Here is a 21,723-nt window from a genome sequence, read left to right on the forward strand (position 1 = left end):
TCTTCTATCTTCTATCTTCTATCTTCTATCTTCTATCTTCTATCTTCTATCTTCTATCTTCTATCTTCTATCTTCTATCTTCTATCTTCTATCTTCTATCTTCTATCTTCTATCTTCTATCTTCTATCTTCTATCTTCTATCTTCTATCTTCTATCTTCTATCTTCTATCTTCTATCTTCTATCTTCTATCTTCTATCTTCTATCTTCTATCTTCTATCTTCTATCTTCTATCTTCTATCTTCTATCTTCTATCTTCTATCTTCTATCTTCTATCTTCTATCTTCTATCTTCTATCTTCTATCTTCTATCTTCTATCTTCTATCTTCTATCTTCTATCTTCTATCTTCTATCTTCTATCTTCTATCTTCTATCTTCTATCTTCTATCTTCTATCTTCTATCTTCTATCTTCTATCTTCTATCTTCTATCTTCTATCTTCTATCTTCTATCTTCTATCTTCTATCTTCTATCTTCTATCTTCTATCTTCTATCTTCTATCTTCTATCTTCTATCTTCTATCTTCTATCTTCTATCTTCTATCTTCTATCTTCTATCTTCTATCTTCTATCTTCTATCTTCTATCTTCTATCTTCTATCTTCTATCTTCTATCTTCTATCTTCTATCTTCTATCTTCTATCTTCTATCTTCTATCTTCTATCTTCTATCTTCTATCTTCTATCTTCTATCTTCTATCTTCTATCTTCTATCTTCTATCTTCTATCTTCTATCTTCTATCTTCTATCTTCTATCTTCTATCTTCTATCTTCTATCTTCTATCTTCTATCTTCTATCTTCTATCTTCTATCTTCTATCTTCTATCTTCTATCTTCTATCTTCTATCTTCTATCTTCTATCTTCTATCTTCTATCTTCTATCTTCTATCTTCTATCTTCTATCTTCTATCTTCTATCTTCTATCTTCTATCTTCTATCTTCTATCTTCTATCTTCTATCTTCTATCTTCTATCTTCTATCTTCTATCTTCTATCTTCTATCTTCTATCTTCTATCTTCTATCTTCTATCTTCTATCTTCTATCTTCTATCTTCTATCTTCTATCTTCTATCTTCTATCTTCTATCTTCTATCTTCTATCTTCTATCTTCTATCTTCTATCTTCTATCTTCTATCTTCTATCTTCTATCTTCTATCTTCTATCTTCTATCTTCTATCTTCTATCTTCTATCTTCTATCTTCTATCTTCTATCTTCTATCTTCTATCTTCTATCTTCTATCTTCTATCTTCTATCTTCTATCTTCTATCTTCTATCTTCTATCTTCTATCTTCTATCTTCTATCTTCTATCTTCTATCTTCTATCTTCTATCTTCTATCTTCTATCTTCTATCTTCTATCTTCTATCTTCTATCTTCTATCTTCTATCTTCTATCTTCTATCTTCTATCTTCTATCTTCTATCTTCTATCTTCTATCTTCTATCTTCTATCTTCTATCTTCTATCTTCTATCTTCTATCTTCTATCTTCTATCTTCTATCTTCTATCTTCTATCTTCTATCTTCTATCTTCTATCTTCTATCTTCTATCTTCTATCTTCTATCTTCTATCTTCTATCTTCTATCTTCTATCTTCTATCTTCTATCTTCTATCTTCTATCTTCTATCTTCTATCTTCTATCTTCTATCTTCTATCTTCTATCTTCTATCTTCTATCTTCTATCTTCTATCTTCTATCTTCTATCTTCTATCTTCTATCTTCTATCTTCTATCTTCTATCTTCTATCTTCTATCTTCTATCTTCTATCTTCTATCTTCTATCTTCTATCTTCTATCTTCTATTTTCTATCTTCTATCTTCTATCTTCTATCTTCTATCTTCTATCTTCTATCTTCTATCTTCTATCTTCTATCTTCTATCTTCTATCTTCTATCTTCTATCTTCTATCTTCTATCTTCTATCTTCTATCTTCTATCTTCTATCTTCTATCTTCTATCTTCTATCTTCTATCTTCTATCTTCTATCTTCTATCTTCTATCTTCTATCTTCTATCTTCTATCTTCTATCTTCTATCTTCTATCTTCTATCTTCTATCTTCTATCTTCTATCTTCTATCTTCTATCTTCTATCTTCTATCTTCTATCTTCTATCTTCTATCTTCTATCTTCTATCTTCTATCTTCTATCTTCTATCTTCTATCTTCTATCTTCTATCTTCTATCTTCTATCTTCTATCTTCTATCTTCTATCTTCTATCTTCTATCTTCTATCTTCTATCTTCTATCTTCTATCTTCTATCTTCTATCTTCTATCTTCTATCTTCTATCTTCTATCTTCTATCTTCTATCTTCTATCTTCTATCTTCTATCTTCTATCTTCTATCTTCTATCTTCTATCTTCTATCTTCTATCTTCTATCTTCTATCTTCTATCTTCTATCTTCTATCTTCTATCTTCTATCTTCTATCTTCTATCTTCTATCTTCTATCTTCTATCTTCTATCTTCTATCTTCTATCTTCTATCTTCTATCTTCTATCTTCTATCTTCTATCTTCTATCTTCTATCTTCTATCTTCTATCTTCTATCTTCTATCTTCTATCTTCTATCTTCTATCTTCTATCTTCTATCTTCTATCTTCTATCTTCTATCTTCTATCTTCTATCTTCTATCTTCTATCTTCTATCTTCTATCTTCTATCTTCTATCTTCTATCTTCTATCTTCTATCTTCTATCTTCTATCTTCTATCTTCTATCTTCTATCTTCTATCTTCTATCTTCTATCTTCTATCTTCTATCTTCTATCTTCTATCTTCTATCTTCTATCTTCTATCTTCTATCTTCTATCTTCTATCTTCTATCTTCTATCTTCTATCTTCTATCTTCTATCTTCTATCTTCTATCTTCTATCTTCTATCTTCTATCTTCTATCTTCTATCTTCTATCTTCTATCTTCTATCTTCTATCTTCTATCTTCTATCTTCTATCTTCTATCTTCTATCTTCTATCTTCTATCTTCTATCTTCTATCTTCTATCTTCTATCTTCTATCTTCTATCTTCTATCTTCTATCTTCTATCTTCTATCTTCTATCTTCTATCTTCTATCTTCTATCTTCTATCTTCTATCTTCTATCTTCTATCTTCTATCTTCTATCTTCTATCTTCTATCTTCTATCTTCTATCTTCTATCTTCTATCTTCTATCTTCTATCTTCTATCTTCTATCTTCTATCTTCTATCTTCTATCTTCTATCTTCTATCTTCTATCTTCTATCTTCTATCTTCTATCTTCTATCTTCTATCTTCTATCTTCTATCTTCTATCTTCTATCTTCTATCTTCTATCTTCTATCTTCTATCTTCTATCTTCTATCTTCTATCTTCTATCTTCTATCTTCTATCTTCTATCTTCTATCTTCTATCTTCTATCTTCTATCTTCTATCTTCTATCTTCTATCTTCTATCTTCTATCTTCTATCTTCTATCTTCTATCTTCTATCTTCTATCTTCTATCTTCTATCTTCTATCTTCTATCTTCTATCTTCTATCTTCTATCTTCTATCTTCTATCTTCTATCTTCTATCTTCTATCTTCTATCTTCTATCTTCTATCTTCTATCTTCTATCTTCTATCTTCTATCTTCTATCTTCTATCTTCTATCTTCTATCTTCTATCTTCTATCTTCTATCTTCTATCTTCTATCTTCTATCTTCTATCTTCTATCTTCTATCTTCTATCTTCTATCTTCTATCTTCTATCTTCTATCTTCTATCTTCTATCTTCTATCTTCTATCTTCTATCTTCTATCTTCTATCTTCTATCTTCTATCTTCTCCGGAGGAGTGATGAAGACACCTCTAGCTCACCCCCTAACTAGACCTACCTGGTAGGGTATAGATACCCCCTTTACACACCCTGTGAAATGCTACCATAAGAAGAAAGAACAGACACTCACACTATTTGCTCATTCTTTATTGATGTACCACCACCTCCAAGAATACAAACTCACACTTGGGTTGGAAACCTTTATTTGATAACAACACTATGTGTATACCTCCCTTCTCTCTAACCATATAAACACACACCACTGGTTCTACCACCCAAAACCTTTAATACATGCACTCTAACATCATCTTCTTCGTCTCTTACCATGGATGCTGAAGAGCCAGGTCGCATGTGTACCGCTTATCAGAATCCTTCTCCATCAAATGTTGGATAAAGTCTTTGGCTACAGATTAAACAGCAACATAGAAAAAAAACAAATATCAAATGCTTTTCTCAGAGCCTTCTGTCATTAACTTCTTGGGAAGGAAAGTGTGTACCCCCCAATTACCTGATTCTGAGATGTCATCCCAGTATGGAGAATCAAATTCATACTCTGCCTTCAGGATCTGCTCAAACAACTTAGCATCATTTTCATCATAGAAGGGAGGATAGCCACATAACCTGGATAAACAGAGCAAATGACATCAGACAAAACTTAAGTAAGTCCCCCAACCTAGTAATAAACTCAGATCATTATATTTGCACAAGCATCCTAAACAGCATACAATACCATTTCAACTGGTCAATGGCCTAACAGACAAAAGGTTCTGGAAAGAAAAACAACCATCTGCTCACACTGAATAAGGCTCCCCCATATCAAGCAGTCTGCAATACTCCAAAGTTCTTCCCCCACCCCCTTTAACAAAAATAAAGAAAGAAATACATCTGGTATATGCAACTTTGATCTAAGTTGACACCATTCTGCACTCATTAAACTTCCTCACAGAATACATACTTTGTAAATGTAAATGTAAATATAAATACTCAGCTGGGGGGATTCCCCAGCAACTACTTCAACACTGTAAAAATAAAACCAAAAATGCATTTCCTTTGAAACACAATACAAAGACATCTGCTATATCACAATTCAAGTAATAAATCCTAAACCCTAAGTCCTCATAAAAGATTAAGCTGTGCTAAGGGCAGTCATCTATCCTTCATTGAGCATTCTCCAACCTCAACAGGAATGGTGTGTGTGTCCCTTGCCAGATCAGCAAACATTTAAACTCTTTAAAGTATAGTTAGTTAGTTTTTTTCCTTGAAAGCTTTACCAAAGGGAAAATGGTACAGACAAAATGTTGGTATCATATGAAAAGACATACAGAAATAAATGCACAATCTCAGCAACCCATTATAACACCTCTGTCACACAAGAAAAAAATCCATACCCAATGGCAGTTGTGAATGACATGCTGGATATTTAGATCATATTTGCAACTTTTGAAGCAGAAATACCTTCAAATTCTAAATGTTCACAATGTTGCTCAAAAGGAAAAGGAAAAGTACATCTTTCATCCATCAAAACAGACAATGTTTGTTACTAACTATGTAAGTAACCATGACAATAGTGCAAGATAGTAAAAATGACCAAAGGCGATATAACACCGCACCACCACCACTGCAAACCAAGTGCAGACAATCCAACACAAAGGATAACACAAAATATTCCTGTCCTCGATCCTATGCTCTTCCCATATGGGAGAGAATCAAAGCTGGGGAACTGACATACATACATACATACCTTTGCAACAGACACCTCACAAAATCCTAGAGTTAGAGTAACACAAATGCAATATTATGGTGTAATTCATCCCTTCTTACATGCTGGCCGGCTTACACAACAATATATTGTACATGCAGGCCTAATTCCTAGGAAAGGAAAAAAAATAAAACCACTTCTTATATTTTGCCTTCCTCATTTACAGGTACAAAATTATCACGATGATGATGCAATGGGAAAAGATGATTGTTAATAACCTACAACATGGTCCAAATGCAGAGTATTTCACATCAAACTCAAAGCTCTAATCAATGATATCTGTAAAAAATCATCTTTTTGGACTAACAAAAGCCATTGTATACATCATTGAATTTCAAAAGAGGGGGGGGGGGTTTACCACAACATGCTCCTAAGCTCCATCCTCATCTGCACAAGCCTCAAACACTGTAAAATCATAGGTGTTCAAGGCTTGTGCGGTTCAGTTCCTGCAGGGATGGGGGAAAGATTTTAGGAAGGATAACTGACCTCACCCTGTAGACTGCTTGAAAAGGTCCTCATTTAATACTCTATGGATGTTTTTTTTTTTGGTTGTGATTAAAGTGTGCTTCTTTTGAAGACCACAGGTTCACTATGCTCTGTCTTTGCAAACTCTTACAACATTCCATGCTATTAAACCCTAAAGGTCTACCTTAATAGCAGATGATGGGACTGACTTTTTCACCAGGAATTGGTCCAAACATTTTTCTAAGCCCAGAGAGAACATGATTGGAACATTCTTCCGGAAGCTGTTATAGGGGGAAAAGCACCCTCCAGGTATTCAAGACAAAGTTAGACTCAAAGAGGGCACTGATCTGACCCAGCAGCAGCAATTCTTAAAGAACAAACTGGAAACCTGAGGAGGATGCAAAGATGAAAGCATCCTGAAAAATCTTCACAGCCCCCTGACCTGACCTGACCTTATAGCATCTTCTCCCTCATGAGAAAGCCTGAAGAGTCATTGAAAGAAGTCAAGATCCCCCTCAGAATGAAGTGCAGAAGATTCTCCTAGAGGAACCATGAAAACAACAGCATCCTTACAGGTATCAGACAAAGCTCACATCGCTAATGAGAGCTTCAGGGATGAGAAAAACAGCCACATAGCGCGTGATCCTCCAGGGGTTTGATAGAATAGGGAACTGGCTCCTGGTTACAGCCCGTCTAGCATGTGCCAGGAGAAACCAGCGTGATAAGCATGGAAATCTCAAGTCCTGGCCGCAGGAAGATGCGCAGTGTCATTATGCCCATAGAGACAGCCCCGACTTGGAAACTGTTTCTACTACCTTTAGGCATATATTTGGGCCTCTGTGCTGAGCTGCACAGGATAAATATATAGAAACATAGAAAGATGACGGCAGAAAAGGGCCACAGCCCATCAACTGGGCAGACTTGATGGGCTGTGGCCCTTTTCTGCCGTCATCTTTCTATGTTTCTATATATTTATCCTGTGCAGCTCAGCACAGAGGCCCAAATAAGAAGGACAGTTACCACCAGACAAAGGCTCAATCTGCAGAGACCCCCCCCCCCCCCCCCCCCCCCCAAGAGAGACAATGAGATATCACCTGAGTGAAATACAGGCCACTATCTTCTTACTGCTGATCTCACCTTGCCGTATGTCGCCCCAGTCCGGAGACAAACCCAGACTGGGTGACCTCCTCGGTTCTTAAAGATGATAGTAAACCAGAAGTTGAAGTCTGTGCTTCTGTGAAAAGCGTGAAATACCTTTTTAAATATATATATATATATATATATATATATATATACACAAAGGTCATGATTGTGCAAATGTTGTCATTCAGAAGCAGTACATCTACCTGACAAACAAACTGTATTTTTCAACCCAAATCACATTTCCACTGCAACACACATAGCTTCTCAACACAATACTCGTGAAGAAGCAAGGAGTATACATTCCTTTACACTATGTGTTTGACTCTGACCATTGTTATTGGACACGTGTATTCTGTGAACTTACTCTCTCCACAATGCAGTGCAATACAGCACGCCTAAACAACTAAGGCGCTTATTTGCTTATTGAAGATTTCGTGAAAACACATATCGCTCAAAGACATAGCCAACGTTTTACCACTCCGTGGAAAAAAAGTGTGAAGATTTTGCATTACCAATTATAAAAGCATAAACATACCGCTTTATAGGGACGGCGCATCCACTGACATCATTTTTAAGAAATAAAATCAGAGCCTACGCACAGTCCTGATCACAGACTGAGATTGTCAGCGTAGTTTTTGGCTCCAGTCATTGGCCAGAAAAACCTGAGAGTATATTTTAAAAGCTATAAGTGGATGCAACTGTCCCTATAAAGTGGTATGTTTACGCATTTATAATAGGTTATATCCTTTGAGCCGCTTTGGGTGATATTTTTTGGAGTGATTTTGCATTACCGTACACAATAACAAATACTAACCTAAACGTTGATCGAAAAACAGCTTTACAAGAAATATTGTCAGCAACCCGGGAGGTAGTGCTTTACACGACACTTCTCTGTACGTTTCGTGCACAAGGTAACGTTGCGCTCCCTGTAGCCTCCACAGGTCTAGCGGCAAATCTTCTTAAGGGCGGGAGAACATACCGCTCCCAATTCAAATTACCCTTGCCTATGCTTGAAAACTCAATATTAAATACGCGTCTAAATTCTACCGATGCTGACAATTTACAATCCGCTAAACTAATCATTTGGGGACCAATGTACTATGGCCCCTTCTATAGCTGTTTTACAGCAGTTGACAAACTACTACAAGAAATAATGGATAACGTCAAACACTTCCCCCGGTACCTCATGCTGACCGGACCAAAATTGTAGGGGCATGTATAAAGAATAACAACCTGTGGCCCGTATTCAAAGTCCTCACCCTTAAAAACAATATTCGATTTCAGCATTTGACTCATCAAAGTCGGTAATGGTGATACGCCACACATTGACGGCTTGCCTGATGACATCATTGAAATCCCTTCCCAAATTTTAACCACAGAAAATATCATCAAAGACTTTTTGGGAGAAAATATTACTATTGCAGATATTCCAAAACAAACAAACTCTATTTTGCCCAAAAAACTCTGATGTCAAAACACCATACATTTGGGAAGGCCAAACTGTAACATATCTGAGCTCCACCTCAATTGATGACTCCACTCAGGAAGACATACCAAACTATCCAATAGAGTTCCTCAATGAACTCATTCCAACAGGTATGCCAAAACATAAATTCAACCTTAAAAAAGGAGCCACCTAATACTAAAAGAGGATTGTGCAATGGTACCCACCTCATCATTCATTGCTCAAGTAATAACCAATTCAGCAGAAGGAGAATTAGTTTTTATTCCACGTATTGATTTGGCTGCAATTTCCAGTCACGTTAGCCTTCGCTATGATGGTCAATAAAGCTCAGGGGCAAACTTTAGAAAAAGTGGGCATTTTTCTTGCCAGAACCTGTATTCAGCCATGGCCATTTATATGTCGCTTTTTCAAACATTCTGATGACAGCTGTAGACGGCCCCTAACCGAGGAAAACTATTACCAAACTCAAAAAGAATCTTCACGAGGAATATTGTCTATAAGGACATTTTATTGACATACAACATTACGAAAACACAACAACAAAAATTTCTTTCAATAATCTTAAGAACAATAATCATAAAACCCTTTCCTGCACACGCACCGTATCATAAAACCACCAAACATTCCTTTACACCCTTGCATTAATCAGGGTTTCTTAGGTTGTCTGTAAAGTATAGAAACATAGAAATTGACGGCAGAAAAGGGCCATAGCCCATCGAGTCTGCCCATACCGATGACCCGCTCCCTGACTTTTACTCCCCTATAGATCCCACGTGAATATCCCATTTTCTCTTAAAATCTGACACGCTGTTGGCCTCAATCAGCTCGTTCCAATGATCGACCACCCTTTCAGTGAAGAAGTACTTCCTAGCATCACCTTGAAATTTCCCTCCCCTGATTTTCAGCGAGTATCCTCTGGTTACCGAGGGCCCTGTAAGACTAAAGATATCATCTTTCACCTCTATAAGCCCCGTGATATACTTAAAGGTCTCAATCGTGTCGCTCCTCCGGTGAGTACATCCGCAGTTTCTTTAGCCTTTCTTCGTACGTGAGATCCCTGAGCCCCGAGACCATCCCGGTAGCCGTTCACTGAACTGACTCAATTCTCAACACATCTTTCCGATAGTGTGGTCTCCAGAATTGAACACAATACTCGAGATCTGTATAGTGGCATTATGACTTCAGGTTTTCTGCTGACAAAACCCCTACGGATGCAGCCCGTCATTTGTCTCATCCTGGACAAAGCCTTCTCCACCTAATTGGCAGCCTTCATATCATCGCTAATGATCGCTCCTAAATCACATTCTACCGTGGTCCTGGACAAGGTTTCACCATTTCGTGTGTAAGTTCTGTGTGGATTTTTTTTTGCCTAGGTGCGTTACTTTACATTTTTTTTTAGCATTGAAGCCTAGCTGCCAAGTTGACGACCACCGTTCCAGCTGCCGTAGGTCCTGCGTCATAAAGTCCGGAACACTGCTTTTGCCTACTATGTTGCATAGTTTGGCGTCGGCGTCGGCAAACAGTGATACTTTTCCTCTAAGCCCTTGGGTCAAATCTCCTATGAATAAATTGAATAGAATCGGTACTCCGCTCGTCACTGCTGACGTTTTGGAGGGGGTACCGTTTACCATCACCCTTTGAAGCCTACCATCTAGCCCATCCTTTACCCATGTAGCAAATGTATCCCCTAATCCCATCGATTTTAGTTTGTTCAACAGCCTGCGGTGTGGGACGCTATCAAAAGCTTTGCTGAAGTCCAAATAGATCACGTCCAGGGACTCCCCAGCATCCAGATGACTGATCACCCAGTCAAAGAAGTCAATCGGATTTGATTGGCAAGACCTTCCCCTGGTAAATCCGTGTTCGTGTGGATCACGTAAATTTTCTTCGTCTAGAATTTTCTCCAGTTTGCACACTATGGATGTAAGACTCGCCAGTCTGTAATTTTCTGTCTCTGTCCTGCAGCCCTTTTTGTGGACTGGAATTACATTAGATGTTTTCCAGTCTAGGGGTACTTTTCCTGTGCGGATAGTGGTTCAGCCAGAACTTCACTCAGCTCTCTGAGTACCCTGGGGTGTAGATTGTCAGGTCCCATGGCTTTGTCTACTTTGAGTCTTGAAAGAGTTCGTGGTAGACGCTACTGGGTGTAAACTCGTAATCGTGAAACAGGTCATTTTGCCCGTCTCTTATCTGTAGTTGTGGACCAGCTCCCGGTGCTTCACAGGTGAATACTGAGCAGAAGTATTCATTTAGCAGTTCCGCCTTGGTATTATCAGATTCTGCATAGTTTCCGTCCGATTGCCTAAGGCGTACTATCCCATCTTTGTATCTCTTCCTGTCGCTCATGTACCTGAAGAAGGATTTGTCCCCTTTTTTAATATTCCGTGCTAGATCTTCCTCTGTTCGAAGTTTGGCTTCCCTGACTGCCTTTTTGACAGCCTTAGATCTGGCCAGATAATCTTCTTTTGCCTCCCTTTTCCCCAAGATGTTTGTAGGTGATAAATGCTTCTTTTTTCTTTTTAATGAGGTCCGAAATTTCCCGGCTGAACCATTGTGGTTTTTTTGTTTCTCCGGCATTTGCTTACTGTATTTATATAGCGGCTAGATGCTTCGTTCAGGATGGATTTTAGATTTGACCGCATAGTTTCCGGATTGTAAGTTTCTGCATGGTTTTGCAGCTCCTGATGGACAAAGTCTCTCATGTGGTCAAAATCTGCGCCCCTAAAGTTGAGGACCCTCGTCGCTGTCTTTGATTTAGAGAATCCTTTCCTGAGGTTGAGCCGTACCATGTTGTGGTCACTGGAAGCCAGCGTGTCTCCCACTGATACTTCTGAGACACTGTCTCCATTTGGTCCAGTATTGCCTTTTCCCTGGTGGGCTCTAATACCATTTGTTTGAGTTGTGTACCCTTAATGGAGGTTAATATTCTTCTGCTACCGCTCGTAGTCGCGGAGAGGTTGTTCCAGTCTGCATCTGGCATGTTGAAGTCCCCCTAACAGTACTGTGTCACCACGCAAAGTGATGTTCTCTATGTATGTCCTCAATCAATTCCTTGTCTTTGTCTTCCTGTTGTCTCGGAGGCCTGTATACTAGAGAATGACACGGTGACGGTTTACCCGCGGCCACCGCATTTAAGCCGCGGGTCACCGCCGAAAACGGGGAAGAAAACTAGCAGTCGCTGCGGTGACGGGGACAAGGCCATTCACCGACCGCGGAAACGGTGAACAGGTTTGTCCCCGCGGGCCAATGTACCCCCTTCTAGGAACCGCTATTTCACCGTGCTCCTCATTTGTCATTTCAACCCTTCCTGCCAATCGCAGCAGAAGGGTACCCAACCCCTCCTGCCGGTCCTCCCAATGGCCTCCCCTAAGATCGCCGGCAGGAGGGTACCCAACCCCTCCTGCTGGACCCCCCCCCAACAAACCCTCCCACCCCGGAACCCCCTTAGTCTTACTTTTCAAGTTGGACCGGACAGCTCCTCGCTCGTCTGGCCAGCAGGCCTGCCTCCGTCCAAATGAGGCGGGCCCGCCCCTCCCCTGCCTCCCAATGGCCTCCCCTAAGATCGCCGGCAGGAGGGTACCCAACCCCTCCTGCTGGACCCCCCCCCCAACGACCCCTCCCACCCCGGAACCCCCTTAGTCTTACTTTTCAAGTTGGACCGGACAGCTCCTCGCTCGTCTGGCCAGCAGGCCTGCCTCCGTCCAAATGAGGCGGGCCCGCCCCTCCCCTCCCCTGCCTAACCCACAGGATCCTAGGGCCTGATTGGCCCAAGCACCTAAGGCCCCTCCTATAGCGGGAGTGGCTTTAGGTGCCTAGACCAATCAGGCCCTAGGATCCTGTGGGTTGGGCAGGGTAGGGGCGGGCCCGCCTCATTTGGACGGAGGCAGGCCTGCTGGCCAGACGAGCGAGGAGCTGTCCGGTCCAACTTGAAAAGTAAGACTAAGGGGGTTCCGGGGTGGGAGGGTTCGTTGGGGGGGGGGGTCCAGCAGGAGGGGTTGGGTACCCTCCTGCCGGCGATCTTAGGGGAGGCCATTGGGAGGACCGGCAGGAGGGGTTGGGTACCCTTCTGCTGCGATTGTCGGGAGGGCCGTTGGGGGGGTCTTCATGAGGGGTTGGGTGCCCTCCTGCCGTGATCGCTGGGGGGAGGGGAGACTTGCAGCCGTAGCAGCATTTAAAGTACATGTCGTGTTTGTTTTTGCTTTGCTAGCCCCAGGGGTGGTGGAAGATTAGTGATTGAAAAACTGTATGAAAAATAACTATTTTAAATTTAGTGATCAAAATGTGTCAGTTTTGAGAATTTTTATTAATTAATTTTTTCTCTGCGTGTTTTGTTTTTGTATAGTTATTAACTAATATTTAACTAAGTTTTAAAGTTTTAAAGAATGTTTCCTTTATACGTAAATAAAGAAAAGTGAATGGGATTGCAGTGGCGGTGACGGGGCGGTGAATGGGGTGGCAGTGGCGGTGACGGGGCGGTGAAGAGGATGGTGAGACGGGGACGGGGCGGTGACGGGGTTGGTGAGACGGGGACGGGGCGGTGACGGGGATGGTGAGACGGGGACGGGGCGGTGACGGGGACCAATTTTTTCACCGTGTCATTCTCTACTGTATACCACACCGAGGTAAAGGCATTTTTCATTCCCTCTGGCCAGGTTTACCCAAAGTGATTCCCCTGTGTATCTAACCTCTGCGATCCTGGTAGTTTTGATATTATCCTTAGTGTATAGTGCTACCCCCCCCCCCCCTCCTAATTTGCCCTCTCTGTCCCGACGAAGTAGATTGTAGCCTGGTATAACCATATCCCACCCGTGCGAGTCCGTGAACCAGGTCTCGGATATCGCTACTATGTCAAGGTCAGCATTCCTTATATCTCTGTTTCTAGTTCCAGGATTTTGTTGCCCAAGCTGTGTGCATTAACATACATTGCTCTCCAAATTTGTGATGAGATGCCTATCCCCGTTAGTGTGACTCCTGTTTTTTTTGTGTATACTATGGGCACTTACCTTAGGCTCAGAGGTGTGGGTTTTACTTGCTTCCCCAGGGCGGATCTTTGCTGCTCTGGTATGTAGGTATGAACCCTCCCCCAACTTACCTTCCGAAGTAGGCGTGCTAGTCGATGTCCAAAAACTTTCTTGCCTCTCTTTGTTAGGTGTAGTCCGTCAGGTCCCTGTAGTCCTTGTAGCGCCTCTCCGTGTATGTGTGTTATGTTCAGTTGGCAATCAAATACTGCCATTAGAGAAGGATCTCGCAAAAAGAAGATATTTCTCAGACTACTTTGGATTTTTCAATTGCAACTATATGCCCCGGTGGCACACAGATCTGCTGGAAAAATGTGAAAGCAACCGATCTTTTAAGCCACGACATCCAACAATAAGAAAAAATAAGAAAAACTTCAATCAATCAAACGTACAATGGATAATAAAGCTCTCACGGTAAGTTTTCAGTACATTTTTTTTTTTTACTCTTAAGTCTGCCCATCTATTCTAGCACCCGTTATTCTAACGGGCTTAAACACTAGTCATTTATAATACTCAAGAATCCCAAATCTAATACAGGTAGGGACAGAAAAAAAGGAGGAAGGGCAAGATAGAATCGGTAGGAGGGAAAGGAGAAGCTATCTAGGAAAGGGAGGAAGAGGGAAAGAGATCCTCAGAGGCCTGGAAGAAGAAGAAGAAGAAGAAGAAGATAGGAATAAGCAACAAGTACTCTGTAAACACTGCCCATTTGGTGAGAACAACATTTCACGTTTGTGCCGGAGGAGTACCGATTGAAACCAAAAATGAACCGAGATAGCGTCAAATGATTTCCAGGTAGAAAGTATAAGTCGTAAACCTATGATTAAAAAGTGTATCAAATAACGAATGTTGAAGAAGAGGGATATTAGCTGTCGGGGAAAGATCCAAGTTAAAATGAAAAATCGAACCAAAAGTGCTGAAGCGACGGACATTCAAAAATCATATGAAGGAAGGTGCCAGGGAGGGTCTTACAATTCCAACATCAAGTTCCCAGACTGCACAAAGGGAAGCATCTGTATTCATAAAGGGTGTGATGAGCAATTTATCAAGTTGGGATGCTACATGTCCCGCTTCGAGAAGCCTAGAACAGTGAGGGATCAAAGAAGGAGGTTCCTTTACAAGAGAACAAACGTAGTATTTTTGATTTTGAAATTACCCTAGTAAGTAGGCAGAGCGAATTTGTCACGTAATTCCACAAAGGTCAAAAGCTGTACGGCTGGTGTACAAAGATCAGAAACATCTAACAATTTATCCAATTGGGAATTTAACTGATTGGGAAATGATGGGATTGGTCTCATGTATGGATGTGTGAGACGTTGGGAGAGAAGGCACAAAGGGCGTGTTCGAGGCGCAGCCAAAGAGCAGGACTATAGCCTAAGTCGGGCAACAATATTCCGGCTGTAGTTTGGGCAGATTTAAGTTTCTGGAGTGCGATTTTTGGTCGTTTGCACTTCCATATAAAAGTAGAAATAAGTTTATCGATTGATTTGTACAACAAAGTTGGGAATAATCGTGGGATCGTGCTGAGAACAAAGTTGATTTGGGGGGGCAACAACCGTTTTGATACGATCAATTAATTTTCCACTATTATTATTAAGAAGAACACCAGATTCATCTGGTGTGATATAACATTAGCTGAGTTGATGTAACAGGCTGGTAATATTTATTGAATGATGGTGTGGGTCAAAATGGAAGGGGGGACAGAGGGTGAGGGGAATATATGAGGTGTTATCGAAGGTCTGTAAGAATAAGGATTGACCATTTTTATAAGAGCAGGTAAGAAAGGGTTAATAGACCGAGCTTGTAAGAAAGAAAAAGGATTAGGGAGGTTGCTAAGGCGACGGGGTGGAGCAGTCACGTGATTGGTTGGATGTTGTGGCAGGCTGGAGTGAAGTCTGTGAGGAAAGGGGAACGGTAGAGTAGTCTCTTCAGGGGTTTACGAGTGTTTTGCAAGATGAGCAAAACATTTGCAAAATCGGTGCCTCGGAAATCGAGCATGGCTCCATTTACGAGCACCTCCCCCCCCCCCCCGCAATTCGGCACCCCACTGCCTCGAACCAGCACCCCCCCCAACACGATCCGACATCCCCCCTCCCCCCCCCCAACACAAATGGGCACCCTCCCCCCGCCGCTTCTTACCCTCATCTGGGCTCTTGAAAATCTGCCTACTCGTCTGCTGGCCCTTGAGCATCTGAGCATGGGGGGTGCCGGATCGCAGAGGGGAGCAATGCCGGTTCTCAGGGGGGAGGGGGGGGGAAACGCATCAAAGCGAGTTTCATTATTTCCTATGGGGAAACTCGCTTTAATAAACAAGCATTTTGGAGCATTTTGCTCCTGGAACGGATTTGTTAGGAAGTTTGCTTTATTTTGAGTAAGGGAATTTGTTAACCATGTTAACCTTCTCTGTGTCTGTGTTTTAATCAGAGCGGGCTATTTTGTCTGGGCAGGTGCTGGATTTGTTGCCTGAGGAAGCAGAGGCTGCAATGGAGAGGGGCGGTTTGGGCTCTTCTGTGGAGGTTTCACAGCCTGGCAGCACAACAGTCCCCAGTTAGCGCTGGGCTGCCATTTGGGTTGGCTGCGAGGGAGATGGGATGTGAAAGGTGTTTGCTCGCTAATGTACGGTGTGTCAGAGAGGGACTTACCTGTTGGGGTTATTTTTGTGTGACACAGAGAGGTCTTTCTGTTGCCAGGTTGTTTCTTAGTAGGCTAGTTTGGAGGAACTGGCAGCTGGTAGTGACTGACTGGTGGTCTGTGTGCCACACGGTAGGGCACTTCTAGATAGGTTTGAGGCTTTGACTCTAAATTCTGGTGTCCGAGGGAGGGAGTTGGGAGGTGCCGATGCTGCATTCGGGTGTTTGTTTTTTGCAGCCTTCGCGGATTTGGCGTTCCCGTGTCTGGGAGCTGAGGAGCACCGGCAGCTGCCTTTGCGATAGTTGTGTGCTCAGCGGCTGCGTGACTGTACGGAATCGGCATTTTCCCAGTATTGTGATTTAAACTTTGGTTTGGAGTGTCAATAGGGGCCGTCATCCTAATTTTCCTTTTGTGCTGTGGCGATTGAGCATGGTGTCAGCTGTCCTGATTTGTTAGCTTAGCTGGAGATGATGACCTGTTCTCGGTGTATTGTGGTGTTTTTCTGGGTGTGTGTGTTAGGGGGGGAAATAGATTTCTTAGTGTCTGTCTCTGTGGAAAGGGAGAGAGGGTTCATTGTAGTAAAGTCGAGGGTTTGGTCTATTTGTGCTGGAGAAATTAAAGGGTAAAAGTTTTTTATGCCGTTAGTGGGGAATCATCTCGGTAAGTGGTGAGCAAACCTGAACAAGGGTAACAACCTATTGTGTATGTCACGTATAAGAAATACCGAGTGGAGTGCAGTAAAAAGGGTTGATGTGAATCGCTGGTTCACTCTTTCCAAAAAATACTAGGACTAGGGGGGTGTGCAATGAATCTATTAAGTAGCAGATTTACAACAAACTAGATAAATATGTCTTCACACAACATGTGATTAATCTATGGAATTCATTGCTGGAGAATGAGGTGAAATCAGTTAGCTTAGCGGGGTTTAAAAAAAAAAAAAAGGTTTGGGTACTTCCCTAACCGAGATGGCTTGGGGAAATCCTCTGCAGCATAATTTCTGTTTTATTACTAGGGCATAGAATTTGGATTCTAGGATCTCACTAGTTTCTCGGGTCCTGGGTTAGCTACTGTTGGAAACAGGATACCATTCTTGATGGACTTTTGGTCTGTCCCGGTATCACAATTCTTATGTTCTTCTGTTCTTATAAGGTGCAAGGCATCAGAGGCACTATTGGAGGGGGGTTGGTCGAGTAGTCTGGAAAGTGAAGATGGAAATGGAAGGATAAATAGCGGCCACGGTAATGATGGGGGACAAGACATTTTTAGATTTATTAGGGATAGCAAGACATGCAAAAGTGGCATTGTGGAACCCAAGGGGGCAATAAGTAGCAGCTGATAAAGAGAGGGGGGGGGGGGGAAGGAGGGTGTACAAACAAGCACCTCATGTGACTTGGGCAGGAGGTGTAATAAACCCTGATTGATTTTCAGTGGCTTGGGTTTGTGAGGGTTCGTTACAACTACGGGTGGATACCGCGAGGGGAACGGCTGGTACATCCAAGGGTACTGCAAGAATTTGGGGGGTAGTTCTGGTGACTCTGCTGACTGACCTTTTCACTGCTTCTTTAGAGTCGGGAGTGGGTAATGCAGGAATAGAGCAGGAAGGATGTGGTTTCCCTCCACAACAATATGCAGGCCGGTAAGTTTGACTTTTTGGTAAGTATCTCAATAGATTCACTAGAGACGGATTTGGATCGACAAATCTGCTTACTTTCTTTGGGTGATCTTGGCATTAGATAAGGGGGAGTGTGGTGAATATGGTGTATTTGACCATTTTCATAGGCATATCGTACTCAGTGTTCTCAGTCTGGGGCAGGAACTAGTTGGTCGGTAAGGTGTCAGTGGGTTGTGGTCCCAAGAGATGGTTATGCCAAGGGAGGATCTTATCAGTAGTGTGTTTGTAGGGTTGTAAGTAAGATTTGCCTTTTGGCGGAGGAGGCCAAAGCAGTAATGGACCAGTCCTGATGGTGTGCCTAACGAGGAGGGGCTTAAGTTTGTAGAATGGCTTCATATTGTCCAGCTCAGATTTCATGTTTTTAAAAAATGCAATTGTTAAACCACAAGGGAATGGGGGTGCGATTAAAGGGTGAAGACCTTGGCGTACGAATGAGGAGTGTGTGAGGGGGGGAAGGGGGGGGGTTTGGTGTGATTGTAACAGTACTAGCAAAAGCTAGACAGATGTTTGGATGCACGGCAATCAGTATGGCCAGCAGGACAATGGGAGTTTGCTGCCCCTCTACAAATTTGGGTGAGACCTCCTTGTGAATTTTGTGTACATTTCAGTTCAGTTCAAAGGAAGGCTACCGCAAGGGTCAATGGGAACCGAGTTCATGATCTCCATCTATATACATTGAGGAGGGGGCATGAGAGAGGAGATAATAGTGATGTTTCAATACCTATGTGGCCTCAGGATGCATGACAGCAAATCCAAAGTAAGAGGGCAGGGGATGCAGTGCAGCAGTGCTGGGCTCTGCGGTACAGTACGGCACTACATTGTTACAGAAGGTGAGGTAGATGCATGAAATAGTTTCTGAATTCAGGACGGCATTGGCTAGGCACACGGACTCTCTGGGAGAGAGGAGTTAATTGTCGCCGTGGAGGGGTACACTGGCTGGACATTTTGGTCTTTATCTGTCCTCAGACTGGAGGAACTGCAAGGCGCTGGATAGTTGCCGAGAGCCAAACTGCTTTGTTTGACTCCTTTTCTGCAATGTTGGGGAGGGGGGGGGAGGGGAGGGGCAGAGGTGCGTTGCTCCTTTCTCATATGGAGCAGCCGCGTGTTCTATTAGTACTGTGTGGTTTGTTTGTAGGATGATTTTAGAAGATGGTTCGCTGGACATTTGCTGGTGTGGGGATTTTATGGAAGTTATGAAATTGGTTGTGGGTCCGTGTGCAGGGTTTAGTGACATTTGTTTGCAGCATTGCCCGATGTGTGCACTTCGTGAATCGTAGTGGTGCTCTGGCGATTAGCCTTTTTGCGGCACTAGGCAGCTTATCGAGTGGGTCAACTGCTATTGTGTTCACAGGGTAGCTGTCTGGAGATGCAGGTTCAATGCGATTGCCTATTCCCCGGTCACCTGCTTGGAAGGATCAGGAATTTGGATTCTTTGGGCATTGAGTGGTAATACTTCTGTTTTATGTTGATGAATATAGAATTTTAACATAGTCAATGAATTGAGGGGGAAATCCAAACCGACGCATTGTTTGAAATAGGTGTGATCATTCAACTCTGTCAATACAGGGGGTACGAGCAAAGGAAGCAAGATGAAAGAAGAGACGGGAGTTGTCGGATATGGTAAGTCTTCCCTTTGGATACACTTTGCTGACTAAGTGAGTTCAATAGATTGGAAGTTTATCTTTATAAAGTTTATAAAATTCTACAGTAATACCATCCGCTCCGGGTGATTTACCGGAGGATAGGTGTTTGTCAAAATCACGAAAAGCCCTAGAGATGTCAGAGTGTGATGATAGAAGTTTCCCTTCAGAGGTTCAAATAGAGGATATATCTGCACTTTAGTTCTGTTCCAGCCTTTTAATTTGCAGTTCGAGTTCATGTTGTTCCTTTGAAGTTACTATATTGGAGCATGATCCGAGATGACAATAGGATTGATAGTAGTAGAAACTAGGTTAGGTAAGAAGGAAGAAGATATCAAAAAGTCATCAATTCTTGAGTAACTTTTATGCGGGCCGGAGAAAAAGGTATAATCCCAGAGTGTTTGTCAAGCCAGGTATCCAAAGGTAAGTTAAAATCTCCAGCCACAGATGTTAACAAGAAGAACCTCTTGTGAAAAGATATGTGCCCGACGAACAATCAGCCATCTGCCCTCTGTGTCATGTTTGGTTTCTAGGACTTGGAAAGGGACAGATTTGTGAGATAGTATTGCAACCCAATGCTTTCTACTACCAAGTGATGGAGCTTCTGCTATTTGTATCAACCAATTATTGGCACTTAAACAGTGAGAGAGATTAGAGATATAAGTTTCCTGTAAAAAGACAATTGACGGCCTGAGTTTTTTTTTCCTTTTAACAGGGTGTCGCAAGCCATTAACATTCCAGGATATGAAAGGCAGATTATTGCAGGCCATAAAAAATTAAGGTTTTGTTGGTATGATTGAAGCACTGCATTTCGGTAAAAAGCTCAGGGGGAAAAGAAGATAGACAAGAGACGCCTGTGAAGAAGATACCCTCCTATAGGTAGCACACAATATGGGAAAGCCAGGGGTGAGAAAATTCAATGCAACGATGGTTAGTTCAAAGAGTAAGGAGTGAACAAAGGGAACATAGTATATTATTCCATAAAGCCCAGAGGATCATGAAAAAAATAAAGCATTTATGTTATATAAAAAGGTGAAGGTAAAATAGAGTGATAAAGTCATTATAACATAGTCAAAGCATAGGATGACATATGGGAGTCTAGAAATCATTTAAAAATACACTTGATACTGAAGGAGAAGGGATTCCTAGTATCTGATGAGCACGAGAATACAATTTATTTAGAAACTGAGGCGAAGGGTAAACGGTTTCAAAAGAGCTATGTAAATGAATTGAAAAATGCTCATGAAAATCACACATATTATTCATAGAGTTAGGAGATAGTGAAAGCAAGACTCATAAATAATAGCTTCATAAAAATAACAATGCAGTATTATAAATTCAATTCATCTTTTAAAGGAATCAGGGAAAAACACCAGTTACATTCTAGGCAGAGAGAGCTACAACGAGATTTCACTATAAGGGGGGGGGGGTCTCATAAATGGGAATCAAGCAGCATGAGGGATATATATATAAAGCGCATACACTAATAAAACAGAAGACAGTATTCTAAGCAATAATTAGGGAGAATATCATCTAGTTGAGGACTAAGCATTTAATAACGGCATATAAAGAGTTAGTAAGCGAAATTCATCGAAATAAACGTGTCAGATTGATAGATCAGAATTCGAGATTTGTAGAAATAAGCCATGAACCGATGAAAAAACTATTTGATGTCACAGAATAGGGAGCAGGGATCAAGTTAAATATTATTCTAACAGAAGACAGAACAACAACAACAACAAAAAAAACAGTGCCATGAATCAAATTAGCATGTGAAAAAATTGGTGCAGGATTATCCCTGTAGCCTTGTTCTTCTGGTGCACAGCTGATAATTAAATAATAGTGGAAAAGTTCTTTTACGTTTCTAACGATTTTCCTTTTTTTCTCTATTACTTCTGCAAGAAGGACAAGGGTGGAAGAAAAGAACTGAAACTGCAAATGGAGCCAAATCAGGCGTGTTCTCTCTTTGCAGAGGTCGACAGATGCATAATTCTGGTTAAGGTGTTAGCAAAAGCCTGGCGTTAAACCCAAGGGCTACCACCCCACACCCCTAACAGCTGAAGTGATAAGAGCTAGTGCTGCTGAACAGCTCCAGCGTGCCAGAGATCTCCAAACTAGCCGAAACGGGGAATGAAAACTAGCAGTCGCTGCGGGGATGGGGAC

The 21,723-nt window shown here is 41.5% G+C and overlaps 1 protein-coding gene across 2 annotated transcripts in view; it reads right to left on the reverse strand.

The window, feature by feature from the left end:
• The window catches only part of CAMK1 (calcium/calmodulin dependent protein kinase I), a 204,796-nt gene that overhangs the window by 17,208 nt on the left and 165,865 nt on the right, over window positions 1–21,723 (reverse strand). The window contains exons 8-9 of one of the 2 annotated variants that reach the window (XM_033926334.1): window positions 4,279–4,391; window positions 3,762–4,173 (exon numbers count right to left, since the gene is read on the reverse strand). The exons of the other annotated variant lie outside the window; for it this stretch is intronic. Coding sequence (XP_033782225.1) covers window positions 4,091–4,173; window positions 4,279–4,391 — 196 coding nt within the window. The 3' untranslated portion in view covers window positions 3,762–4,090. Of the gene's footprint in view, window positions 1–3,761; window positions 4,174–4,278; window positions 4,392–21,723 lie in introns of those variants that run through there. 2 annotated transcript variants of the gene reach the window in all.

This window comes from Geotrypetes seraphini, chromosome 17 (assembly GCF_902459505.1).
Source record: "Geotrypetes seraphini chromosome 17, aGeoSer1.1, whole genome shotgun sequence".
NCBI lineage: Eukaryota > Metazoa > Chordata > Amphibia > Gymnophiona > Dermophiidae > Geotrypetes > Geotrypetes seraphini.